At 52.0% G+C, this 27,355-nt stretch overlaps 2 protein-coding genes across 4 annotated transcripts in view; one reads left to right on the forward strand and one right to left on the reverse strand.

The window, feature by feature from the left end:
• Positions 1 to 1,154: 1,154 nt before the first annotated feature.
• Positions 1,155 to 25,502, reverse strand: MALT1 (MALT1 paracaspase). Of its 3 annotated transcripts, XM_068169322.1 has the most exons (17): positions 25,306 to 25,502; positions 23,404 to 23,570; positions 21,839 to 21,960; positions 21,137 to 21,287; positions 20,325 to 20,503; positions 19,597 to 19,693; positions 18,999 to 19,031; positions 17,823 to 17,849; positions 16,510 to 16,542; positions 14,587 to 14,790; positions 8,654 to 8,831; positions 7,354 to 7,428; positions 6,202 to 6,329; positions 4,987 to 5,136; positions 4,671 to 4,828; positions 3,757 to 3,882; positions 1,155 to 2,994 (listed from the first exon to the last, which is right to left on the reverse strand). In XM_068169322.1, exons 1-17 carry the CDS (start codon positions 25,464 to 25,466, stop codon positions 2,527 to 2,529), a joined length of 2,457 nt encoding a protein of 818 aa, XP_068025423.1. In that variant the 5' UTR covers positions 25,467 to 25,502; the 3' UTR covers positions 1,155 to 2,526. The 3 variants fall into 3 exon arrangements, with proteins under 3 accessions (XP_068025423.1, XP_068025424.1, XP_068025425.1); XM_068169323.1 differs by lacking the exon at positions 18,999 to 19,031; XM_068169324.1 differs by lacking the exon at positions 14,587 to 14,790 and having other exon boundaries at positions 1,157 to 2,994; positions 25,306 to 25,501.
• Positions 24,640 to 27,355, forward strand: part of ALPK2 (alpha kinase 2) — a 34,737-nt gene continuing 32,021 nt past the window's right edge. The window contains exon 1 of the mRNA XM_068169319.1: positions 24,640 to 24,697. The gene's annotated coding sequence lies outside the window, so the exon portion shown is untranslated. The remainder of the gene's footprint in view (positions 24,698 to 27,355) is intronic.

Here is a 27,355-nt window from a genome sequence, read left to right on the forward strand (position 1 = left end):
CCTTTTAGAAAGAAGCCAATAGTGTGTGTTCAATTAGAACAGAATTACCTATGCATAAGACTATAAATAATGCAGTGTGGAACAATAACGTTGGATGATTTCTGTCACTCACATTGAGTCGTGTCGTCCCTGTCTGCGTTCCCATCACACACGGAGGTGGCTTGGGCAAGAGAAGCAATACCTCCTGCTGTTCCAGTAGCTTCATTTTGAGAGCCATAATAATGCTTCCTCCTGGGCAAAGAGAACTTGAAAATCTCCACTGAGATTTTTCACTGAGAACCTGAAAGACTCCACCCGAGCTAGAGTGAGGATAAAACTTAACTCATGGTGCGTTCCCAGTCTCACTGTTAGGTAAGAAGGTCACTGGTTCCCCTGACCTCTGGTGGTGAACAGTGCAATCCAGGAACACCAGCTGAGCATCTCGACCACGAGCAGGTTTCAGATCTGCATATGGGCCAAAGGGAACTGATGCCTCTTGCACTTCACCCTTAACACCAGAGATTAAAACAGCTAAAGCAGTTCCTAAAGGCAGTGATGCAATATGAAAATGCCTTTACATGATTATTCCCTTGTTGAGGAGGGCTTAGAGAGTTTTCCTCCACAGACCCTTCTGCCACAGGTAGCTGTCAGCGATGTGCATGGGTACCTCTCCAACCTTGACAGCTCTGTGATGCTCTCTTCACTATGTTCACACAGTTACATTTCAAGCATCCTGGGTAAAGACCCTCAAAGGTGAACCAGCTCCTGTCCAGGCTGACAGACTGTGCACCATCAGACCATGCTCCAAACCCAGAACTAACCAATGCACACCAGAGCTCTCTGGCAGCAGAAACTCCACTAGCTCTGACCAACATTCCACTGTCAGTTCAAACCCTGCCAGGGGGCAGGTACTCACCCACCAGCCTGCTGCTCCTGTGCCATGAAGGAGGGCACCTGCAAACAGACAAGCAGTCAATGCATTCCCCTGCCTTTCCCTGGGCATCTTCCAAGCTGTAATAATTGGATCCTTTCTCAGTCCCCATTCCCAAGTACCACTGGAACTCCTCTGGAAACCTTTGAGAGGCGCTGGAGAAGGATCACTCTGGATAAGCCAGCAGCAGAGTTCAGACATCAGAAGTCAGAGCTACATAAAAGCAATCAACCACCCATTGCAGTGGACAGCTGGAGAAACTTCTGTAGGCCCTGGCTGTACATATAATGAACTTAAGCTAAGCTCAGGATTCAGATTGTCCTTCTTTTTTATTAAAGCAATTAGTTTATTTCTGTAATGAAGTTCTGTGAGCTTTAACCTGGAGGTGCAGGGGTGTATCCTTTTGTGGATACAGTCAGAAACAGAGCAGGCTTTGGTACAGCTCAGAGAATGGTGAAAAAGTGTTAGATAAATGCTACAGCACTAGACCGTGTCTCAGGGTGTCAGTTGCACAAGACAGTCGATGCACAGGCACACCTCATTCATCAATAAACATTTCACTGCTGAATACTCTCCAGGAGAAAATCTGCAGCTCAAGCTCAGCTGTGGATTAAAGCAAAGCCTTTGTTCTGGAAACAACCCCATTAATTCCCATGGACAAAGAGCCACCTTTACCAACATGAAGTCATTTGGCCTGGGAAACAGCTGGGTAGGTTTTTGTTTGTTTGTTTTCCAAAGTTCCCACAGAACAGCAGCAGAAGTGCCCCCCCCACAGTTTTCCCTCCTCTTGCCCACTCGGTTGCAGCCTTCAGCACATCTTACAGTGTCACTAACAGACCATACTTCACTTGCCATCAACAGGCACTTCCCCCCCTTCCAGAACACGAAGATCACCGCCCCGGAGATCGGACCAGCCAGACTCGCGTGTGCTGCTCGAGAGACAGCCTGCCCTGAGGAGCGGGGCCTCTGCCCCCTCTGACGAGCTGTAGCTCTCTTGGATAAAGGGGAGGGAAAGGTCTGTTATCATTTGGGGGGCAATGGATTTTTGTTGGATTTTCTCACAGAGGATATGGAAGTTAATTTTCCTGCTTAATTCTGTCAGCAGTGATCCATGTTTATATGGTTTTGTATAGGATGAGCAATTTCCCTCTGAAAAGAGAAGATTTCCAGGCTACACATTTACAGCAAGCACAACTCAGTGGGTACTGAGAAGCAGCTGAAATGACCCAGGGCTTTACTATCTCAAGAGAAGCTCCTAACATCACAGACAGGATTTTACCACACTCATCTCCTAACAGGTACGCAGCTTCTGCCCAGCACTGCACAACTGCCTCCACGTGGCTGCCAGAGAACGCAACAGGGAACCTCAGGAGCTCAGGCTCTTCCCTGTATCAAAGTCAACTGGTAGGAGAACAAAACACAAATCATGCCTTTTTCCATCCTAAATGTATCAGTCTGGTGCAGTTTGACCTCTCAGATCCGAAGAATTTTCATCACCACCTCCCTCCCAGTACCACCTCTGGGCTCCCCAGTCCCCCTCTCCTGCGGCCCCAAACTCCAGAGGCCAGCTAAGCGGCGTGGAAGGTCCCATGCTCGGGGTCTGCTCTGAGCACACATCACAGCTGCTGCTTGGAGAACCTGAGGCGGTCAGAGAGAAGGAACTCCAGTTCGGCAGTGTCGTCAGTGGTCTCTACTGGTACATTACTCTCTCCCACAGGGGGAGAGCAATTCTGTACTTCATGTCTGGAAGCTAGTGTCTTTGAAGTCCCGTTGCAAGAACATGCCTCTGGTTGTCTGATGCTGTCTGAGCGAATGGGGTGTGGATGGTAAACTCCTGGGCAGGAGGTAGGTTGGCAGTGACTAAGGATGCAGTACTCATTTCTCACTGAACTTGTTTCTGTTTGATTAGGACAAGGCTCCTCAGCTGTGCAGCAGCTCCGGAGACAGTTACGGGTTTTGAATCCGTGGTGAAGGCCTAATTTAGCAATCAGGGGCTTCCCAACATCAACCTCCTTCCTTTCATCCAGCGTATCGTCCACTCCTGAATACTCGTAGTGCAAGCAAACAGTGAAGATCAAGTGTTCCTGCCAAGGGGGAAAACAGCAGGGAGAGGGAAAACCAGAAAGTTACACTTCCTCTCCAAACAAACAATAGAGGAAACACTCCAAGAGGCGCAGTCTACTGAGGAAGGAGACTCACTTCTCTAGGAGCTAAAGACACCTATTGGGCATGGCTTGCTTACTGAGGACCTCTTTTGGTTCATACCTGCTCACCTGATAAGTTGTTATTTCTAGAAGCACTTGGATTACACCAGCTGTCAAAAGCACTGCAGAAGAGACAGCAGGTGATGTCATGAGACAAAGATGCAGAGATAAACTTAACAGCGCCACAGCATGCTGAAACATGCCCAGGAGCACAGCTTGGAATGGAAGGAGACATGTAAAGACTAGAGGTTCCTTCCAACCCCTGCCATTCCGTGATGCTCTTCACATCTCCTCCTAATCACCCTGTGAGATGCAGCTCTGCCTCAGGCTATTTTCTTCTTGTACCACAGGGCCTGGCACATCCTCACAGTGTGCAGACAGATGAATTTCACAACAGTAAGCACCTCGCCAAAGTTCTGTATGGGCCTATTAAAACAAAGTGCCTTGCAGGATGACATCAGGCTTGCAGCAATTCCCTGGCTCCTGCTCCTCAACTAAGAAATTAAAGTCACCAAACTCTGCCACTAGCCATTTTGCCCTCCCAAGAACGTGGCACTTGCTATGCACACAGTACACAGCTGCAAGGCAACCTGCTTAATCCAAATCATCTGGAGCAGCGTGTGAGGAGCAAAGTGTATTAACCTTCAGCTTTTGCAGTGAGCTCAGCCTGGTGTAGAGGCAGTGCTTGGGGAGGTCCTTCGATAACAAATAGCTTCCTGTTTCCTCAGGAGTTCCCTTATTGGCCTCTTTAGGATCCACATCCAGGTCCTGAAGCAAGAAAGAAATGACAACTTAAAGGTGCAGAATTCGTGGATCATGAAATAATTCTCAGTCTTTGCATGAAGTCCTTCCCAAAGGGAAGGAAAACAGCCTCGGAGCACTTGCAAAAGCTGCTGGACACTGTTAGCCACGGGCAGCAGGGCTTACATCCGAGCAGGTCACCCTTCCTGTCAAACAAGCTGGGCTTTCTTCAGGGCTGCTCTTTTTTTAACCTCATGTCTATGAAGTACAGCACAATTAACACCAACTCTGTGGGCTCAAAATTCAGGTACTGTGCACATTACCTCAAGTCTCTCCTTCGTAAAGCATCTCGGGTTTACCCTGTCTACACGAGATGTCTGCCCCATATCCTCTCTCACAGACATCACCAAAAGAGAGAGGGTTTCTGTCCCCAGAGAGCTTTCTATTTTACTCTTACTGTGATCAGCCGAGTAAGACCAACGGAACCACAGAGGACCACCCAGGTGCACAGAACCCTCAAGGTTCTTAGGGCAGCTATGCCCTTAGCTCACGGAGGAGCTACTGACTCCTGGAATTAAATAGAACAATACTTGATACCAGACAGTGAAAAAGAAAGGAGCCTCTGATAAAAGATCAGCCCAGGTTCACCTCGACGCGCTTACGTATCTGTTAAAAAGAGGCACTGTGAAATGAGCATGCACGTGTTTGCACAGACACCGACAGGTGAGACCCAGCTGTGACAGAAGATGGACAGAGCAGACAATTCCTAGCTTCAGCAGAGGGAGATCACCAGGGGCCCCCCAGGAAGCACTTACAAGGGCAAAGTCTGTGATGTAGGCTCTGCAAACTGCTACTTCGGGTGGCTTCTTCACTATTCGCATGTAGATGACCATGACGTTGGAGAACTCGGCTGCAAAGCCCAGCTGAATCTGAACACCACACCTGAACTCCAGGTACCTGCTCTCTGGGAGCTCTGCAGAGAAACACCACCTCATCACATTCTAGCCGAACCAGCACATGGGTACAGCTGAATCCTGAACTTGCCCGAGCTCTAGCGCTGCTCCTCCTGCCCTCTTCCCTCTCCCCTTCCCATCGGCCAGCAGGACCATCTAGAAGAAGGCTGTACCGTACCGTGAGCTTCGCCCCACTGTAGGTTCCGTGCCAGAGACCCTGCGGGAGACAGGGCCTGCTGAATGGGGTCAGTTAAAGCCCTTTTCTCGGACAGACTGCTGCGGATCTCCAAGGCTTGCTTGCCTTCGGTGAAGTGGCACTTGCCCATGTCTAAAGAGAAGATGCATCCATCAAAACCTTGCATTCCAGAGCGTCCACTGCTCAGCCCCTCGTCCCCTGCAGGCTCAACCAGCACGCAGCACAGCTGCAGCGTCCGCCTCGGCCTGCCTCTCAAAAGCCATTTAAGCAGTGCCAGAGCTCCTGCCCAACTTTAACCAGCCTGCAATTCAAATTCACTCCAGTTTATGAAGGGCTCTCTCTGTTTATTTTAATTCTTATATTTAGAGGTGGCCTTTTCAGAGAGTTTTGCTGTGTGCAGAAAGTCAACACCCATGGCCTGCTAAGGGAATTCAAAAATGCCTGGAACATCTCCAGTTATGAGTTGATAAAGAACTGAAATCAGGAAGGCTGTCTACCTGGAACACCTTTAACGTGAATGCTCCTCTGGAACATTTTCAAGTGCCATCAGTGCACCAGCGTGCTCACTAGCACCCAGTACTTGCACACACTGACAGCAGCGGCTGCCACGCTGCCTGACAGATCCATCTCTCTCCCCACATGGAGGTCAGGAATGAAACAAGTAATAGGTCACATGTCAGAACCCCTACAGCATGTGACACGAACCTGGCAGCTCAGATGAAGCAGTGAGAGCCAAGTGTATCGTACAGGACAATGGAGGAGTGCAGGGAAAAGGGGTGCTGGCAGAGCTGTGACATACTCCTCTGGGGACGGGGAGGTGAGAGGGGAAGAGCAGAGACATCTCAGAGAATACCAGCCCACTTCAGAACACCCAAAGACAATGACAAAAATTATGAGAGGAGAAAAAGGGTGAGAACTTCTTATGCAAGCTGAAAGACTGATTGGTCTGTGACCACTGCAGAATGCCAACAGGAGTCTGTCCCCCTCCTGCTGCTGCTCCGAGCAGGTTGACAAGGTAGGACAGAATCTGAATTAGTGCAGGTACACGCCGCAGACACAGGAACCTGGCCCAAGGAAACTGCTACAAAATGCAACAAGAAAGAACTAACAGTCACCATGAGAAGGAGGAGATGAAAGCAGAGAAGGGTTAAGTAATGCAGGCTGAGCGGCCTGTTAGTGCAGCAAGCTGCAGTTCACCTTCTGCAACCTCATCAAGGAGCACTGTAATCTTCTTGTCCTCTAACAGACGGTGCTTCAAGAACTTCATGAAGATTCCGTTGGCCAACCCTGGCTGCTGAATCTCAAAAGCCTCCGCTCCTTGGCACCTACGGCATCAACAGCGGGCAGGGGAAACACACAAACACCTGCATGATTAAGATCAGCATGAGGACAGAAGGAGCAAAGTTACAGTGGGAACTGGGGGAAGAAATTCTCCAGTTTGAAGCCCAGGGGGGACCCAAGGCTGCCCTTCTCTCCATGCTCATCTGCAAGCAACTCGCCCTGGGAAAATTTCAGTTACAGTCAAGACCCAGACCAGAGCTGATGTCAAACTGTTGATGTGAGAGGTTTAAATTTCTCATAGGAGAATGCATCAAAGTTTTTGCCTACTTCAACAGCTTGCACTTGACTTGAAAACTCATAAAGGTTATTTAGCCTTCTGCTTAAGCAACCTCTTCAAATAGTCTCTTGCGGTTGTAACTTCATTATTTACCCCTAGGGTAAGAAGCACAGAGGCTACCTCTCCAGTGATTCAAGCTTGTATTCCTAACACCATTCTTTCTAGAAATTTAACTGGCATTAACAGGAGCCACATGACCAACAAAAGTGCAGCACACAGGTTAGTGTTCACCACCTGCTCCACAGCGCTTGACCTTCAGGACAAGCTCTCAGTGCAGCAGGCACTGTGAGGAACATGCAGGACAAACTTCCTTCCCCGTCAGCACAGACAAATAGAACATTACAGCTCCAGCAGTAAAATTTCCTTTTTTCCTTCCCTGTGGTCTTTTAAGCTTTAATAAGTAATACTCAGATGAGTAGAGGACTCCTACAAGTAGCCATGAGGAAAAGGTCAGGAACTCTGTCCAGCAGGTCTCACTGGTCTGAGCCTGCACATGAGCAGGAACGTTCGATACCAGAACCATCACATGTGCATCTCCACTGTCGCCTGGACTGTGCCGTGAGTCAGACAGCGAAGGGAAAAAGATGCAAGAAGGACAGGGATATGGGTGTACACTACTGGCACTGTCACACCACAGTGAGTGCTTTTCTGTAAGAGGTTAGCTATACAGACTCAACAGTCCCTGCTGGCTGCAAAACCTCTGCGACAAGGCAGGAGAATGATTTCCTTACGTTGCGTATCCGAAAACAACGTTGGCCGTAACCTTCAGCACGTCCGAGATGAGGACTGTGTCATCATATTCATTTCTGCAAAGGGGAACAAAAAGGGGGGAAAGGGAAAAGAGGCATTTGAAAGCTAGTGGTGACAAGCTCTGCAGTTGGTCAAAGCACCAAACAGGCATTTCTTTCCTCTCTCCTACAGCTGTGCTGCACGACACAAACCAGCATCCTCCACACTCCTCGCGAGGACAGCACGGAGGCAGCCAGGCATCGGCATCACCCAGCCGAGGGCAGGGCATTAACCAATCCCTTGGAGAACGACCGCCGGAAATCAGCCGGGTTGGGTTAGAACAGAAGCTGCATGCACATCTGGGGCTTTTCAAACCCCTGCCGTCTGCATAGTTACCATCAAGCTCATGGAGCTTGCACAGCAGACTGCAGCTGAGCTGGGTCACTGGCATGTCCTCAGCAGCCAGGTTTGGAGGCTCCACAGACACTAAAGCGCAAGCAGTTTTCTGCTCTAAAACGCGCCTTAGAGACCAGCCTGCCGAAGTGCTGACTAAAGAGCTGATGTCAGGTGAGAGTCTAATCAGGCACAGTGGTCTCTTAACATGGAAAGAAAACAGTGCTTTCTTTAGAAAATCCAATAAAGCAGATGAACCCAGAGGTCCTTTCAACTTCAACCAGTCTGTAAAACAGTTAATTTTTAAGCCCTAAGTAAAGATGCAACATCCTCAGCATAAGAGCAGTCCACAGAATCCCTGCCTCTTAAGAGTTCTGAAATAAGCACTGCTGTCAAAGTAAGATACCTTTGATCACATGGTTGCTCCTTCCTCCCCGTAATGATGAAAACAGTTAATGGAAAGGGTCATTTTCCTTCTTTAAGATGCCCAATTTCCCGTTTTTTCTAGTAAGACTAACACTTTCCAGCTTTTAAATGACAGGGAAAGAATGTCACTGCGAACAAGAGGCAAGCAGCCAGCCAAGGAAACAGAAAGTCTGATCACCAGCTTTACATTCCTATCTAAAGCCAAAGCAAGTCTCTCAATGAATCCTGTTGACTTTAAGGGCACCCACAGGCAGGCTGTGAAATGTTCAGTGCAGTGCATTCTCAGCCTGGAGGGAGGAAGGCAGCCCAGCTTTCTCTCTGCACCCCAAGCTGTTCTCTCCAAGGGGCTGTTCAAGGCTTTTCAAATAAGCTCAGTTTTAATCTGTTCCTTAAGTGAACAAACTGAACTTCCCAGCTGGTTCCCAAAGGTGCAGCAGTGACCCCCTCTCCTCCAACACCCACTGCCAGTCCCAGGGGCAGTACCTTTTCCGACACATATCCAGGAGGAACACGTTCAGTCCTGTCTCCCTCTCCTGCATCTGTCTGAGGATGTTCTGCACACACAGGCAGTTGGCAGATCGGTAGGGATTTGGAGCATCAACAGGAACCATGAAACTGTTCCCATAGTTCTCATAGCCATGGCCAGCATAGTACAGCAAACCTGAGAGAGCAAAGCACACGAGTGAGAACAAAGCTCAGAGCACACTGCAGCAGCTCTACTCTTTGGCATGGTCACAAGCCTCAGGCACTACGGCCACGCTGCCTGGGGCAGAGGCTGATCACTCCAGCTACTCCAAGCAGTACTTCTAATCAATATACCTGCTGGCAGACAAGGAAGGGCAGGAGGGCGGGGACCAGGTTAACATCACAACACACAGGCACAACTCATGACAAGCCCAATGAAGGGAACAAAGCCCCCTCATTCCTGCCATGGAATTAAGGAGATATCAGCATCAGACACACAAAGCTAAGACTCTGAAATTGCTCTGGCTGAGACCTCTACTGGAAATAACCTGTTATGTATGATATACAACTCAGAGACACGAACAGGGACGTGTGCCAACCATAAACACAAGTGCAATGACAACGCTGCGAGCAGCAGGGAGTCGGTGCCGATGTTAGGAGGAAAAAAAACCTCATGCTGAGAAGTTTGGATGGATTTGTCTGCAGCTTGTTGGGTTTTGGTTGGCTTTGCTTTGCTGGGGTTTTGGTTTTGTTGGTTTCCTTCTTCTCTTCTTCTTCTTCTCTTTTCTTTCTTCTTCTCTTATTTTATTCTAAAATAAAGGTTTATTCTAAATAAAGTTTCCAGTTCTCTGCTTCCCCTGTACAGTCACAGTTTCCGTTTCTCTCTGTGTTTTGTTGGGGGTTGTTTCTAGGAAGAGCTAATAAACATCTTTACATTTAGAGTGAGGCAGGGGGGGAAGAAGAAAAGATTATTCTGTGCTCATTTCTGGTAGGACTCCAGAGCACATTCCCTGACTGGACCTACATATCTTTGCAGTTAGACTCAAGCCTCTTGGGGGTCTACTGCACAAGCAAATTCTTGGCATGCTTGCCTAGGCAGGAAGGATTCTCCTACAGACACGTCCCCCACGTGTCAATACACAGCAGTCTGGGGGCCTACAAGAAGGCTGGGGAAGGACTTCTCAGGATCTCAGGCAGTGATAGGACTAGGGGGAATGGAATGAAGCTGGAGGTGGGGAGATTCAGGCTGGAGGTGAGGAGGAAGTTCTTCCCCATGAGAGTGGTGAAGCCCTGGAATGGGTTGTCCAGGGAGGTGGTTGAGGCCCCGTCCCTGGAGGTGTTCAAGACCAGGCTGGATGAGGCTCTGGCCAGGCTGATGTAGTGTGGGGTGTCCCTGCCCATGGCAGGGGGGTTGGAACTAGATGATCCTTGTGGTCCCTTCCAACCCTGACTGATACTATGATACCTTACATTTAGAATCTTCAGGAAAACAGGCAGCAGCTTTGTTTAAGGAGAACCTAGCACAGAGTTAACAAAAGCCTTTCACTCTGAAGACAGGCACTGCAACTGGGGCTTAGGGTTTAGTCCCGTGAATAAAGATGGCAAATCACAATCTCATGTCAAGTTACATTAAGATGATCTCAGCAGGAATAACCTTCCCTGCCACAGACTGCAGCTAGCAGAGGCTTGCATGATTGGATGGAATGCTCCTGCAGTCTGTTCCCAGCACTGCTCTACAGGAAGTTCCATCTTCTAAGGATGTTTATGTGTCTACAGAAGCAGCCTAAGGGTCACACACACACTTCACTTAGAATCTAGTGCTGCAGCTGAATAAAAGCCAGCAGAGGTAGGACAATCTATGCAACTGGAGACTTCCAGCTCTGTTCTCACTCGAAATAGCTGTGACATTTCTGTTACTACAAAACTTGAGCATTCAGGAACAGCAGCCCAAGCCCAGCAGGCTGATGCCATCTGCCCTGCAACCAGCTGGTACAGGTGGCAGTGCCAGGTGGTTTTACCTTTGCACTGCAGGTAGCTACAAGAAGTGGAAGTAGCTCTCTCATAAAGCCCTGCCCTTTCTGCAAAGGAATACCATGAGACAACCATAGCCCTTCACATAAAACCCTTGGGTTTTTCACTTGTAAGCTCTCAATCATTAACAACTATGCCAAGACCCTGCAAACTGCTTCATTCAACCACCAGCACTCAATTGCTTTCGAGGGGAACCGTGCGGAGCCAAGACTGGCAGCCAGCAAGGGCACACAAGGTAACTGCAGGATGCAAGGCTGCACTTGGACAAGGTGCCTGGGCCTTATTCATCTGCCAGAGCCTCATCGTGCATGGCACAGAATCTAGAGTGTGTGACCAAACCCCTGAACAAACAAAGGTACCTCTGGGCTATTGGTAAGACTCCAGTGGTTACCTGAGACTGGCTGAAGTTAAGAACCAAGTGCAGGAATCCATCCAGCTCCCTAACTAAAAGCAAACTCTGAAATTTGATTTCCACTGAGTTTGGGTCTGTACTTAAACCAGAGTTGTGTTTGAGGTTAGGTGTACGAACGCTTGCCAGAGAAGTAACTGGACTGGCTGAAGAAGACCAGCCTTTGGATGTACAGCCCTGAGCACACAGGCCCTCAGTGAACAAGCTCAGAACAACCACCACCTTTTTTATATCCTTGGCAGATAACTGGGCTGTGCTGCTTTGAGGAGCACCTGCAACAGTTAACATGTGGAGCTCAAGAGCAGAAAAAGAATCTCTGCATTCCCAGAGGAAGCAAAGTAAACATGTTTGGAGGGCCTCATCAGACACTCTGACACAACAATTTTAAGTAGGCTCAAGTTCCTCACAGGCATCAGCACTGAAGTGGTGTCTGCCCTTCTCGCTTGCTTTCTCTCCCTCTCTGTTGACTTCTTTTTAGTAGAGCAGCCTAACTGTTTTCAGCCTTTAAATGTTCAGGTCTAAGCCTTTAATCTGTGGAATAGAGCACGAATTGCACCCTACATTTAAAACAACACAGACCAAGACATTAGCAGAGACATCACTGTGTTTATTACTCCTGCTCTTAAGGAACAGGATCTGAAATGTCACTTTCCTGGCAGTGAGGAGGAATTCTGCCACCTCATACTGGGCACCATGAACATGTGAAACAAGGACTGAACAGAAGCAGCCACTATGCCTCTCCTGTTTGGAGCTGCGCTGACCGAAAAGGCAATAAATCCTTATCTGTTTGCACCCTGACAGCCTCTTGCGTACGCTCTGTGCCACAAACAGCCACCCTCCAGAGAGAACACAGCCAGGCAGCTATTGCCAAACACTGCTGAAGGAAGGGTCTGCATAGCTCTCAAATACCAGCTTGCTGGAGCAATACGATGGCAAAAAGATGCCTTCTGAGGGCTGCTGTATGCTGACGGTGAGAAGCTCGGTAAAGCCTTTCAGTGCTCTTCTAAACTCATGTCAACAGGGGCAGAGAAAAGTGGAGAGGGTGCAAGAATCTAAGAGCTCACTCCGAGGTGCAAGGCGCATCTGCTTCCCCGGGAACAAAGAAAGCAAACTGCTGTCGGGAAGTCTACCACAATGCCATAATTAGCCTTGAAACCCTAGAATCGTGCCATAGTTTGGGGTGGAAGGGACCTAAAGATCACTGAGTTCCAGCCCCCAAATGCCATGCAAGCTCTGGCTCTGACAGAAATGCCCAAAGGTCAGCTGGGCCAGTGCTGCACCGCCAGAGCATCAGGTAGCAGGCCGTTAAAAATGTCACTGAGGAACAATCTGACCCTGTGTCCTGAAAGAAGAAGGGAAAAAAAAAGGTTTTCTCAGGTGGGAGTTAGTGTCAGAATTCTGCCATTTCAACTGAGAACTGGCAGCACTGTTTGGTCTCTGCTCTAACTCAGTTCTGGAGTGGTTTCTTAGCTTCCAGGGACACGACGGAGATGTCTGCTGCTTGCAGCCGGCAGCAAACTCAAGCTCACGGAAGAACTCTTCTCACGCTCCAGGCCTTTCCCACACAAGACATGAAGGCTTTTCCTCCATGCATCAGGGTGGCCATGGCCAGCCCCAAGCAGCACAGCCACCACTTCTGTCTTGTGCTTTCTCCCTTACAATCAGGTCTGTGCAAGACAAGGATTCCCAACACACGAGTAAAGATCCGAGAGTCTGTGCGCTCCAGCGGCAGCGCTGCACGTCAGACCCGGGTGGCTAGGAGAGGAGAGCTTCCCATTCTCATTAACCCTCTGTGACAGGGAGGAGTGGGTGTGTGACTCAGGGAACAAAAACTTCTGAGGGAAAAAAGAGACATGGATTAAAGGCTTCTTGTAGCATGCGTGCCTTGTCCACCTGCCACTGCGGTGCCATCATTAAAGTGAAGCTGCAACCGAGAGACAAAGCCTTGGATTTTTTGGCTGCTATTTCCACATCTGAAGAATTTAAGGAAAACAAAGAAGGCTGCTGCCTGCTTCAGCAACATATGCACTACTAAGCTTTGCACCTAACGTGCAGACACTGAAAGAATGAATTTTGTGCTCTCTATTCAGCCCTTCCACAGAGCTGTGAGACAACAGCCGTACCTGGCTTCTGCCCAGACCATCTCAGTGCAACATCTCACAGCCCAGTGACACCAGCAGAAAGCCAGAGCCTGAAGTCCTTAGCTCACCAAGCTCTCAGTCAGTGCTTTTCCTTGTGCAGATGCTAGAGAATTACAACTTCCTTTTACAGAACCTTTTTCAGTTTCCTTTTTGAGCTGGAAGCCCAGGTCTGCCAACTCTCACGCCCTGACAAGGACATCACGAACAGCTCTGATTGCCAGGCCAGTGTCACAGCAACTGAGAGGAACCAGCAATTCAAAACAAGGATTTCTACTTATCCTGAAAACTTGGCAGAAAGGAAGAGGGCAAAAAATATTGCAGTGTATCTGCTGTGTCATGCCCCAAGTCTACGGCACAATGCTCTCCTCCAAGTTCTGTACTGGCTGTTAGTTTACACAAGAGACACTTTGTTTCATAGTTGCATTCAGGGTTGGAAGGGACCACAAGGATCATCTAGTTCCAACCCCCCTGCCATGGGCAGGGACACCCCACACTACATCAGCCTGGCCAGAGCCTCATCCAGCCTGGTCTTGAACACCTCCAGGGACAGGGCCTCAACCCCCTCCCTGGACAACCCATTCCAGGGCTTCACCACTCTCATGGTGAAGAACTTCCTCCTCACCTCCAGCCTGAATCTCCCCACCTCCAGCTTCATTCCATTCCCCCTAGTCCTATCACTGCCTGAGATCCTGACAAGTCCTTCCCCAGCCTTCCTTGTGCCACATCCCACTCCCCTCCAGCCCAACCCACCTGGCACCGGAGTGCAGCTCACTGCCAAGGCAGAGCACCCCTCCCAGAGAGGCCAGAAGGATGGAAATCCAGAAGGAAAGAGCATTCTGCAGACATCCAGCAGAAAGACAGGAGATAAATGGCAGGATCCCAGCAGCAAGCCCAGAACACATTCCATGCTGAGCCATTCCCCAACAGGAAGACAACCCAGCAGTCTAAGTGTGGGACCAGCCAGCCCCAGCCCACATCATTACCTTGCAGCCTGGGGAAGGGGGGAGGAGCACAGAAGAGCAGAATATGAAGAAGGTGCTTAAGAGGTGTTTAAGAGTGCTGCCCAAGGCTACATGGAGTCTTGCACACTGCAGTTACAGTTCAACTTCCCTGCTACTACTTTGTTAGCAAACAAAGGTGCAGTGCAGGTTTAGAAGTGGTTAAAGGAAAAATGTCAAACATTTTCTGTGTCCTAAGAATACAGAAATGCCACCACCTGGAGCCAAAGGATACGCTGGGGAATGTTTTCAGCTGCCTGTTCCCCTTCCCTCCCATGGCGTTTGGCTCGCTATCCCATAGTGAGCTGGCAGGGTACTTGACACACCCCAAACCAGACCTACTTCAGAAGGACTATCATCACACGTTCTTACCATATACTCCTTTGTCCAGCAGAAGTAAAAATTCACTCACTGCATTTCGCATCTCAGACTCAGTGAGATCCAGCAAAGAGACAACTTTGAAATCCAGCTGCCTCAGCAGGTTGGTCAGCTCGTAGACATCCACCATCGGAGCCTTCAGCTGGGGGTGATTCCAGTAGCTCATATTTCCTATTAACAGAGCTACCTTGTCTGTGGCTGCAGAGGCACAAGGGCAAACAAAACCACATCACGTTCGCGTTACATCATCCAGAGGGGAGGCTCCTGATGTTCTCAGAGTTTGAGATGGTGTGGTGAGGAGAGAAAGCTCAGTTCTCCCCCCCACAAAGAAACCATGGCTAACTCAGTTGGAGAAGCAGAGATGAATTAAAGCTGCATTTACAAGCAGGATGAAATGCAGATGGATATACACACACTATACAGTATTTACAATGTGTACAGAAATACACTGCAAAGAACGTAACACAGAACAAAGCTTTCCCCCCTCCAGCCAGGAGGGCTCCCCCCCTGTACCCCCTCTACCTCCCTTTTTTCCCAAAAGGGTTAGAGAGAGGAAAGGTAATTATTAGGAAGGAAACTCTGTTAGCTCAAAGCGTGTGCAAGAGTTTGTTTCTTATCTGGCAGTTCAAGGTTAACTCCGTCCCGCAGCTGCTGCTCAGAGAGAGACAGAAGCAGACAGGCTGAAAAGACAGAACTGAACTAAAACTTAAAGTGGCATTCTACCAATGAAATTCCTTTAGAGTATCTTTGTTTTCGTTGTTATTTCCAAAACATTCAGCCAGAGTGTTCCAGCAACTGTCCCTTCCTTAAAGGCACAGCCCAGAACGGTCACAGATGCTCACTCTGATTTGGGTTTGAAATGATTCTCTCACAAGCAAACATAGCAGCAACCAAAGAAAAAGGCACAGCAAGAGAAATGCTTCAGAGACTTCTAGCCTGTCTTTATCCAAAAGTGCAGAGCAGGTTACAAAAAGGAGCTGGTTCAAAGCAAGGCACTTCCTTGTTTGCTCCTCCTCCCCTCCAAGGGCAATTACTGTCCCACAGCTCTGGTGGCAATCCTGTGAATGCCCCAAAGCTGCTTCAGAGCCAGCAGTCCTGCACAGGGAGATCCAGAGGAGAATCTCTCTCTGTAGTTTCAATGTCTAACATTTCATCTCCTTCAAACAAGAGGTTTTCAACATTTCTGCAGCTGGAAAACCTCCAAAGTCTTGACCAGCCTAAACTATTTTAAACAGCAGAGACTGAGTCACAGTGGCACACTGTCACTGAAGCACACTTGTAAAAGCACAAGCTTTCTAGTTCATGTAGAAAAGATGAGCCAGGCCTGGGGAGCACCTGACGTTCCCTCTCACACTGGTGAGCCTGAGAGAGCGGCAAAACGCTGCCAGAGGCCAGCAGCCTTTCCACCCGGCTCAGCACTGAGTAAAGAAGGTGCCTGAGCACCACGCCAGAAGGCAAGTCAAAATCCCCAGGATGAGACACTCACGCTACACGTCTGTCTGTACGGGCTCCAGCTCAGGACCAGAGCACCCACACACTGCGCAGGAGGAGCTGAGCTTGCAGGGACAGACCCCCAGCCCTTCCTATCACATCATCCCAGCTCCACTGTCTCCAGCTCTCCAAGGACTTGAAGTACTGGTGTAACATGCTGGCTAAGGTCACAGCCAGAGGAATCTGAAACAGTAAACTGAAAGAGAGGAGTTGTAGATGCTTCGAGTCACTAAAAATAGGGGTGTCCTCACCATGCTCTACTACTGAAAGGGCACTCAAGCACTGTAACTGACTGACAGCACACAGCAGCCTCCCTCCTGCAGCTACTCACCGGAGCTGTGGCAGAAGCAGCTCTATTCAGAAGCAGCAAAACCTCTTTCCTAGATATGAAATACATCTGCTCATTACAGCTACCAATCAACTTACCTACAGGTCTGTGATTCGACTCTTCTTGCAGGTCTGCTTGGAAGAGATTGAAAGAGCAGGCTGTCAGTAACTGCAGCCACAGCTGCCCACATCAGAAAGTGACCTGTACAGTCTGTTGGAACTGCCTGGCCTCAAATGTTACTAGTTTGAGACCAGAAAAGTGCTCTCTTATGTCTGGTTTGGGTGGTGTTTTGGGGTGATGCGGTGGCAGCAAAAATAGCCTCACAGGATCTGAATGGCTAGTTCTGTGACTGGAGAAATAAATGCTTGCAGTAAAACACACAGATGCCTGAGGTACAAACCTCAAACACGCCTCAGGTGACACTAGCTGCTCCAGCTGAAACTTAAGCAATACAGCAGTACACCTCACACCTTTGATCCTTAACCACCCGAGAAAGCTGCAGCACCCTAAAACGTAAGAGCCCAAAGAAGCCACGGACAAGAAAACAAAAGCTAACTCCCTTCTGCATTTGTACAAGCAGCAGAGAAGAGCAGCGGTGTGAGTTTACAAAGATAACTGCAACCCTGTGATTCACTATCTGCTTCAACTCACTGGAAGTGGAAAGCTGGGCTGCTCCTAACGAGGCATCTGCCCCTAAGGTGCAAGTGAGTCCAAACATTGCAAATTATATACTATAATCCGCAAAGCCAATCAGATCCTGGGCTGCATCAGGAGAAGTGTGGCCAGCAGGTCGAGGGAGGTGATCCTGACCCCACCTGGAGTACTGTGTCCAGTTCTGGAGCCCCTATTACAAGAGGGATGTGGAGGTGCTGGAGCGTGTCCAGAGAAGGGCCACAAGGATGAGCAGAGGGCTGGAGCACCTCTCCTATGAGGGCAGACTGAAGGAGTTGGGGCTGTTCAGTCTGGAGAAGAGAAGGCTCCGAGGTGACCTAATTGTGGCCTTCCAGTATCTGAAGGGGGCCTACAGGAAGGCTGGGGAAGGACTTCTCAGGCTATCAGGTAGTGATAGGACTAGGGGGAATGGAATGAAGCTGGAGGTGGGGAGATTCAGGCTAGATGTGAGGAGGAGGTTCTTCCCCATGAGAGTGGTGAAGCCCTGGAATGGGTTGTCCAGGGAGGTGGTCGAGGCCCCGTCCCTGGAGGTGTTTAAGAGCAGGCTGGACGAGGCTCTGTCCAGCCTGATCTAGTGTGGGGTGTCCCTGCCCATGGCAGGGGGGTTGGAACTAGATGATCCTTGTGGTCCCTTCCAACCCTGAATGAAACTATGAAACTATGAAACCCAGCTAGGAGTCAGTAATCTGTGACAGCAAGGGAGGATGTGGGGTTAACACCTTCCAAACTTAACACTCACCTGGGTTTTGAAGATCGCTTAGGTCACCTGTGAAGAGATGATACCAGCAAAATCAGTTTAATCAAGTAAAAAATAATTCACTATCATGCCATCAACAGACAGCACTCTCCTTCTAAAGCACTTTTTGCTTTGTGCTTCTGGAACTCTGCCCTTTCATGCTGACATGCAGAGAAGAGAGAATCCCACACCCCTATGCTGAGCTGCGTGTTATGCTAGAGCAGAGCTGACAGCAGAGGAGAAACACAACCTCAGCCCCACAGGCATGCAAAAGCAGCTGGAATGAACCAGACCCCATTGGGGAAAAAAAGAGGTTTGAAAGGTTGCTGAAGCCCCAACTTCCTGAGCAAGAAATCTCACTTTGTAAAGCCACATCTACCCAGAAAGCCTTCAGGTGCAATGTTCAGGCACCCTCGGCTACCGCAGGTTTCACCTATTTACTCTGAGAACACTGGAAACTGTCTGTGGGGAGAACTGATCTCTGATTTCATTCCAAGGAAATCCTCCAATTCCATGAAAAAATGGGGCAGAGAGGCATTCACTGAACTTTGCAGTGCATTTGGCTTTCCCTTCATTGGCAGGGAGGTAAGCTGGGGGATGCTGCTGCTGCAAGCAGCCTTCCATCTTTATACCTAATCCCCTGCGAGGTAAACATTTGAGGTGCTCAGGAAGCAAGGGATGGTATCAACACACTTCTTCCTCCACACTGCAGCAACACAAATGGGGACAGAAACCACCCTAATCAGGCTGCTGGGAATGTCTCTCGCAGACACAGAGCTGACAGTGGAACTAGCTCTGTCCAGCTCTCCAAGCTGCCCAGGTTCCTAAACCTGGTTCAGCCTTTCTTGTCAGGATGGTGCCTCCTGAGCCCAGCCAAAGAAATCTCCAGATCCTTACACTTCTCCAAGTACAAGGCACAAAAGCAGGGCAAGAATCCAACAACTCCAAATACTCTAGAAGGAGAATGCAGCCTGTGTTTTCTCCCTGGTGCTCTAGATCATGGTGCAGAGGCAAAGAAGAGAGAGGCACATGCAGAAGGAAGGTGGTTGCATCACCCATCAGTGCTTAAAATAGACTGAAGCTCTGAACCCACACAGGCTTTTCAGCAGCTTGCTCAACAATCCATCATGCCCGTCGTTAGTGTTCAAAAACTGATTCACAGCTGAGGGTTGACTTTACCTTCTGCGCACTCCACCGCCGCAGCTTTCCTTCCTTGTGTTTTAAGAGGGGAGAAATGGGAAGAAAAGGGCTCTGAGTTATGAGAGCTGGCACAGAAACTGGAAGACACAGGTCACTGCCAAGCATCTCTGCATGCTGGCTCATTTCTGTGCAGTACAAATCAGCGCCGACTGCAACGCTGTGCAGTAGTTGTTACCAAGGCTCAGGAGTGCTGAACTCCACTGTCTCTTGGGACAGGAAAGGCATCTCCAGAAGGCTTTGACAACAGCGCTCCCAGCTGTACCTGGACACTCTTCTCTTGGCTGCAAATGCAGGCATGCACATTCAGCAGTCTTTCCTGCTTGCTGTGAATAATCTCACCCATGCTGACTGCTGAAGGCCTCCCTGTCAGGCAGTCCTTATCACCAGCAAGGCTTAAAATGGCATTCTTTGAAGTCAGGAGCCCACAAAAATCAGCTTGCAACGTGATTACATCCACGCAAGGGGCAGCAATGCCCAAGGGTGGCAGTGTTTCTGTGCTGGTTACCGTAAAGACCCAAAGCACTGGGCAACTGATAATGCTCTAAAATTCCATTGGCTGCAAGGAAAAACTCCTTACCTATGATGACTTCTATCTTCTGGCTGTGCTGCTCCTCCCGCTCATTGAATACGTGACACCAGTATGTCCCCTGGTGCTCCACATCAGCAGATGGGACCTAGGCAAGCAGCACCACAGTCATCCTGCCAGACCCTGTACCAGTTTCACTGGAGCCCACATGCCAGAAAAAGCAAAAAGCCAGACTGAATCCCAAAGGTGCTGGTACCCTCAGCGCTTCAGCGAGCTGGACAGCATGTGTGCTCTGGAAATGCTTTCCAGACCTGAGGAAAGAATGCAAGTCCACCTCACAGGCTTAATATGCCTCAGGTGCTGCATGCACCAGCTTATCATAGTATCAGTCAGGGCTGGAAAGGACCACAAGGATCATCTAGTTCCAACCCCCCTGCCTTGGGCAGGGACACCCCACACTACAAACCAGAGCACTTTGCAATGCAGGGCAAAAAGAGAACCTTGCTCTCTTACTGGCAATCTTGGTCATGGCAGTGTCACAACCCAAAGCCTTACTTCCCATCACTGCCACCTGAAACATGCTTGGGATTAAAACTGTGCACCAGAAAGCCTCAGAAGTGTGGGAAGCCACAGAGCAGGAGAACAGCTCACAGCCAGCTCTTCTGTAAGAGATTCCAACCCTACGGAGAAGTTGATTTTCTCCAAGCAAGCTCTAAGTAGTAAGTTAAAGGTGGTCAGATATTATTAGTCCCCCAGGCTGGCACTTCTCAGCAACTTACCATGTAGACATTTTTGCCCCCATTTTCCAAAGCAAATCCATTTCTGAACCACTGGTAATGAGGAATTGGGTTTCCAACAGCTCCACATTCTAGTACCAGGGCATCCCCCACTGTCAGGGTTTGTGGCTGAGGCTGAATACAAATCTGCAACTTGTTTTCAAGCAAAGCCATTGAGCTCCCTTGAAAGAGAGGAAGAAAGGAAAGTCTGAGACAATCTTCACTGCACACAGACTAAGAAGAATTGACAACACACGGCCACACCTTCCTGCAGCCACAACAGACTCTTCTAAGAGCAAGGAAATTCAGCTACCTGTCCTTTAAGAGTGAGCTAGAAATGAGTAGCAACAGCTAAGATAAGGGACTAATACGTCTGAGGCCAAGATGCCAAAAGGTCAGCCCTGAAACGACAGTGCAGCAGCTTCTGCTCTTCCATGGGAAGACTGGTTCCGCTTCTCCCTCCTTTCACGTGCAGGATGCAGTGGAAAACACCTTTGACTGCTGACACAAGCCAGAGAAGTGCTCACAGTCTGATTTCTATCTTGCTGACCTTTAGGCCAATTCTTTTTGTTCTGACAAAGAATTTCCTTTCTGCTGGGCCTTGTCCAGTTTATCTTTCCTGCCTGGCACCTCTCTCAGACTGGGAGAATCTACCGCGATCTGCAGGAGTGACTGGGAGGGAGATCTCTACTGCACTACCCGCCGGACGCCAGCCCAGCCGCCAGCCCAGGCTGCTCAGCGCAGGAGACTCTCTTTCCATTCCACACCGTCCAGCGGGAAGAAGGCTTTCAGGGGAGCGTGTCTCTGCCACTCACCGTGAGGCGCACCCTGGGGATCACACACGTCGAGCCGTGCCCAGCGGCTGAAGGCGAAGGAGGAGTCCCTGCTGACCCGGCAGATGTAGAAGCCGGAATCACGGACGGCCGCTGGACTCAGAACCAGCTCCGGAGAATTGCCGTGGGGAACCTGAGCCGCAGGTGGACCGAGAAATGCTGAGGCTCAGTGGGGTTGACCCAAACTGGCAGCAGGCTTCAGGCTACTCGTTTCAACGCCCCTAACGCCAGCCTCGGCTCCTTCGCCCCAAACTCCCGCAGGAGCAGCCTTTGCCAGAGCTCAGGGACTGGCTTCCTCCCAAGAGCAATGCAGTGCCCCTTTTACAGACAGTCCTCTTGAAAAGCTCTTCCTGAAACTACTAATTTTTACCTTTCTCCTCAAAGAACTCTGAGTAATTTCTTAAGCACTATCCTGACCAGCGTGTGTGTGTTTCGTTCCGCTCCAGCCTTAAGCTACACTCAGCTATTACCAGGAAGCTGGAATATTCTTTCACAGAAAAACAGTTTCTCACCACCTCTGCATTTTAACTGAAATGAGCAGGAAATGACTGCAACTCTGTATTTTAAGCCACGGTTTGGGATGATCTAGATACATTTTTAGAAGGGTATAAGAAATGAGCTAGAATATCAGCCCTAACAGCAACTTAACCCCAAACCTGCTGCATTTTCAACACCAACTATTACCTCTTTGTCCTGCTTGAACCACTGGTAATGCACAAATGGGTGTCCTGCTGCCCAGCAACACAGCTTGACAACCTGACCAGAGAGCACTGCTTGGGAGTCTGGCTGGACAGTAACCTCTATACCTTTAGGAAAGAATTTGCACATAGGGAAGTTACTCACAAATACAATTACAGCCTTTAGATTTGCATTTAAATTGTCCTTTAAGCACAGGAAGTTCCTGCCATTGAACACACTCAGAAATCCTTTGCTGCTCCTGCCTGAGAGACACTGGCTCTGGGACTCCAGGATTCCCAGGGGGATCTGTGTGTTGCCTCAAACAGCCATGTCCTGGCTTGCAACAATTCACCTCTACCACAAAGGTGCTGAAGTAGATCCACTGCTGCGCAGCGGCTCTGAGCTGCATCCTCATTAACCAGTGCAACATTTTAACTGTGGCTTACAGGCCGTGGCTTCTTTCCTCACGCTGTCCAAAGAACAGGGCAGCTATGCAGGGTGAGTGCCCAGCTGCCCGTGGGAGAGGAATGCCAGCTGCTGTAGTGCCCGCAGGAGCGAGGCCAAGGCGCTCACCACCCAGGCAATGAACCTCTGCAGCTGGCTGCCAAGCAGCTGGGGGAGGCACCTTGTGAAGGTCAGAGGGCTCTGGCTGGGCTCCCACTAACCGAGCAAGGCTACAACAACAAACCCACAGCGCTGCCCAACAGCTTCTGGAGGCTGCAGCGCCCGAGCCGAGACCTTCGCCTCCTTCACTGCAATGCTCAGAGGGAAGTGGATGCCCCTGGGGATGCTGCTGAGCCATAGGGAGGCCATGCTCAACAGCCATGCCTGTGCTCCTCAGCTCTCTGCCCAAGCCATGCTGAAGGGCTCTGCAGGGCAGAGCCAGCCAGGGTTAGGCTGCAGCCCCCGCAGAGGAGCAGCTCTGTGCAGGGCTGAGCCTCTGGAGCCAGCAGGGGCAGCGGCAGGGGCGGGCACCAGGCTCCGCTCCTCTCCCTCCGGCCCAGCCGGGGACGCCTGCTTGGTGAGAATTGTCCACTCGAGACCTGGCTGAGCTTCTGCTGCAGCTCTGCTGGGTGTTGGTGTCAGTGCAGAGACCTGCAGCTCCAGCTTTGGCACCCAGGGTTGATGAACTGGAGCTGCATGGCTGGCAGGCAGTGCCAGGAGCACCGGCAGGCCGCTCCCAATTAACCCTCTGCACTACTTTCACTTTCGGACCTGGGGTCGGTGCCAGTCTTCACTGCAGCTAAGGCAAGCTGAGCTCAAGCAGCTGGCTGGCAGCACTGCTTGTCTATCCAGCTCCAGCACTGATTCTGTGTGCATCTCCCAAAGGCAAATTTGGATACAGAGCCTGAGGCAGCAGAGGGAGAGACAGCAGCAAGCCCAACTTTACAACACATTAAGCCTACTTATCTACTTGCCTTACTCTTCGTCTCAGAACAGTATGAGGCAATTACTCTGGGAATCATAAAGAATAGCAACTACCAGAACTTAAACACTAAAAACGTCTTTACTTACTGTAGAAAACATACTTCTGCCTTTCTGGTGTAAAAGAGACACAAACCAGAACTGACCTGGATAGCTAAGGCATCGGAGAGCCTCAGTGTGCTCCAGGGCCTGCAAGAACCCCACAAGCTCCACCACGGTGCAACCTCGGTCTCCCAGCAGCTTCAGGAGGCTCCAGCTGGGACTTCCCTGAGGCTCCAGCACTTTGAGGGAGCACTGCTCTAAATCCAGAGGGCTGTAAAATAATGTGAGAACGACAGGGCATAGACCTTAAGTCTCTTTCCTCAGAAAGAAGCCAGTTAAAGAATGCTTGTAGACAAACAAAAACATTAAGAAAAAGAAAACGAGCAGGGAAATTCCCAGCTGACTGGGACACATCTGCAGTGTGTCCCTCAAGCTCCAGGACCACAGAAGCTATACAGTGACACCTCCACAGACAGAAAGTGGCATTAGTGAGTTGTATGCTTGCACCTAACAATCCTGAGCCAACACATGACAAAATCTTCTCATGCTCATTTCAAGGGGTCTCAGCAGAAAAAGCAGCACAGCACACTGCATTTTCAGGTGCCTAAAGCAGAAGCAGTCACGAGTGAGTCGGCATCGAACTTGAAAGTCCAGGAAGACTTTGATTTCAGATTAGCTGTTAAAGTGACTGCTGCAGCTTCTACTGCCACAGTGCATTTAACTCCTCCACTGAGTTCCTCTCCAGGTACAAACACAAACAGTTTTCAGTTTGGCTTTAAGTCTTTGTGCACTTTCAGTCCCGGCAGGTTAAACCAGCACAGGTCAGGAACGCACGCAGCTATAGCAAGGGAGGGCGAGTTTTTGCACTGCCACCAGAAAGGTTAAGCAGTGTTTCATTAAAGGAGTGCCACGCAGACCCAGCGGGCAGGTATTCTCACTCATCACAGCCTACGTGACACCAAGAAGCAGGCAGCCGCAGGCCCCTCCGAGGAGGCACGCTGCCGTCCTCGGGGTCTAGCTCCCGCCAGCCACCGGACACATGCCCGCAGTGCCCCCTCAGGGCGCACCTGAAATGCCCAGGCTGGAGATGCCACCCTCGGCAAAACCTTGAAGAGCCCCAGGAAGCAAAGCGATCGGGAAGCCGTCTAGAGAACGTGACCTAGGCAGCAAGAGCTGCAGAAAATGAACACGAGAGGCTCCAGGGACCTGCCAGAGAAGTTGTTCCCTGCCTGGGGCACTGCTGCCACACTCCGCCGCGGGCAGCACCGGGGGCAGAGCACCAACCCCCGCCGCTTGCACCGCTCCCTCATCGCGGAGAGCCCTCCCACGGCACTCGGCAAACACCGCCCGGAGAGGGGCGCCCTGCCCTCCCCTCCCCTCCGCCCGCCGCAGCGCAGGGTGGCTCCCGCGGGCTCGGCGGGGACGGGCTCGGCGGGACGGGCTCTGCGGGGACGGGCTCTGCGGGACGGCTCGCCCCGGGCTCTGCGGGACGGGCTCGGCGGGACGGGCTCGGCGGGGCCGGGCTCGGCGGGACGGGCTCGGCAGGACGGCTCGCCCCGGGCTCGGCGGGGACGGGCTCGGCGGGACGGGCTCGGCGGGGCCGGGCTCGGCGGGACGGGCTCTGCGGGACGGCTCGCCCCGGGCTCGGCGGGGACGGGCTCTGCGGGACGGCTCGCCCCGGGCTCGGCGGGACGGCTCGCCCCGGGCTCGGGTGGAAGCGCCGCAGAGCGACGAGCGCGAGCTTTGCCGGGAGGCCGGCGCTGCCCCATCCTCGCTGCCCGCCTCAGGACCGGCCCCGCCGCTCGCCCACGCCCCGCCGGCTCTGGCCGGCCGGTGGGCTACAGCGCGGCCCCAGGGCGGCGCCGGAAGCGACCCCGGCCTGGACCCCCGACCCCGAGGTGGCACCTCGGCCTTCACCCGGCCCTTCTGCCACCCGGGCCCCGCGCTTCCCCGGCGCGGCCCCCGCGGAGCCCCTCCGCCGTCCCCCCACCGCCGTCCGTCCTCACCTCAGCCGGACCCTGCCGCGGCTCCCCGCTCGCTGCGCCAGGTCCCGCCAGCCCTTCCCGGGCGCTGCCCGGTCCAGCAGCTCGCTGAGCCTCCGGAACAGCGGCTCGGCCAGGCGGCTGAGGGGCAGCGGCGGCGGCGTGCTCCGCGCCGGCTCCGACATCGCCCCGCTCCTCCTTCCGCGGCGGCGGCGCGGCGCGGCCCGCCCGGGGCGGTGCTGGCGCCCGGGAGGACAGGCCGAGCTCCGGCGCGCGCCCCGCCGGCTTCCCGCCCTGCGCGCGCGCCCCGCCGGCTTCCCGCCCTGCGCCGAGAGGGCCCGGCCCGCGGTGAGAGGGGCAGGCCCGCGGTGAGAGGGGCAGGCCGGCTGCCTGGGTTGGAGGCCCGGGCCTGTCGCGGTGTGCGCAGCTGGCACCGAGGGCCAGGTCTGAGCGAGAGGCGAGCTGGGCGGCAGGTGAACCAGGCGAAAAACGAAACGCAGCCCTGGAGCCTTGTTTGGAGGAGAAGACTTTCATAGTTTCATAGTTTCATTCAGGGTTGGAAGGGACCACAAGGATCATCCAGTTCCAACCCCCCTGCCATGGGCAGGGACACCCCACACTAGATCAGCCTGGCCAGAGCCTCATCCAGCCTGGGCTTAAACACCTCCAGGGACAGGGCCCCAACCACCTCCCTGCACAACCCATTCCAGGGCTTCACCACTCTCATGGGGAAGAACCTTCTCACCTCCAGCCTGAATCTCCCCACCTCCAGCTTCATTCCATTCCCCCTAGTCCTGTCACTGCCTGAGATCCTGAGCAGTGCCTCCCCAGCCTTCCTGTAGCCCCCTGCAGATCCTTTCCCTAACCACAGCCAGCGGAGCTGCGGACCCCCTGTGCCACACAGTGCAGAATTAGCCAGGCTGGAAGAGGCCTCAGAGACTCCCCAGCACCACCTGATCAGCTCAGCCACGGCGCCGAGGGCCTCAGCCAGGCTCTTCCTGGACCCCTCCAGGGCTGGGGACTCCACCTCCTCCCTGGGCAGCACAGCCCCAGGGCCAATCTCTCTGGCTGCGAAGAACTTTCTCCTCACCTCCAGCCTGAACCTCCCCTGGCACAGCTTGGGGCTGTGTCCTCTTGTTCTGGTGCTGCTCCCTGGGGCACAGCGCCGGTGCCTGGCTGCCAGCTGGCTGTGGCACCATTCACCACCACCCTCTGGGCTCAGCCTCCAGCCAGTTCCTCACCCAGCTCAGTGCTGCTGTCCCAGCCAGGGGCTGACAGCTCGGCCAGGAGGTTGCTGTGGGGGACGGTGTCCAAGGCCTTGCTGAGGTCCAGGCAGACCTCATCCCCAGCCTGCCCCACAGCCACCAGGCAGTCCCCTGGGCAGGGAAGGAGCTCAGGTTGGTGAGGCAGGACCTGCCCTGCCTGAATCCCTGCTGGCTGGGCCTGAGCCCTTGGCCATGCTGTGAGTGCTGTGTGATTGCACTCAGGGTGACTGTGCCATGCTCTTGCCTGGCACTGAGGTCAGGCTGCCAGGCCTGGCATTCCCTGGCTCCTCCTTCTGGCCCTTCTTGTGGATGGGCACCACGTTGGCAGTTTCCAGCCATCTGGGACCTCCCCAGTGAGCCAGGACTGCTGGAAAATGATGGAGAGCAGCTTGGCAGCTCCTCTGCCAGCTCCCTCAGCACCCTAGGATGGATCCCATCCGGTCCCATGGACCTGTGGGGATCCAAGCGGCTGAGCAGGTCTCTCACTGCTTCCTCCTGGATCACAGGGGGACTCTACTGCTCCCTGCCTCCACCTGCCAGCTCTGCAGGCCAGCTGTCTGTGAGACAACCTGTCCTGCTGTTGCTACTTGTCCCCCAGTCTGCTGACAGCTCCCAGACAGGCGTCCAGTGTTAGGCACCTTAGGTGTCTTAGTGAGAGGAGGCACTGCTGAGGATGAGGAGGTGGTCCTCAGAAATAGTGTCCTGAGGACATGGTTTCCATTGTGGCTAACAGACAGGTGAGTATGGCCATGATCTGAGGGGAATTCTTATCTCTGGAGTTACAGACTGCTCAGAGTGGAAAGGAAGTG

Source organism: Melanerpes formicivorus, unplaced genomic scaffold, assembly GCF_026170545.1.
Source record: "Melanerpes formicivorus ecotype bairdi unplaced genomic scaffold, bMelFor1.0.p_v2 SCAF_179, whole genome shotgun sequence".
NCBI classification, from domain to species: Eukaryota; Metazoa; Chordata; class Aves; order Piciformes; family Picidae; genus Melanerpes; species Melanerpes formicivorus.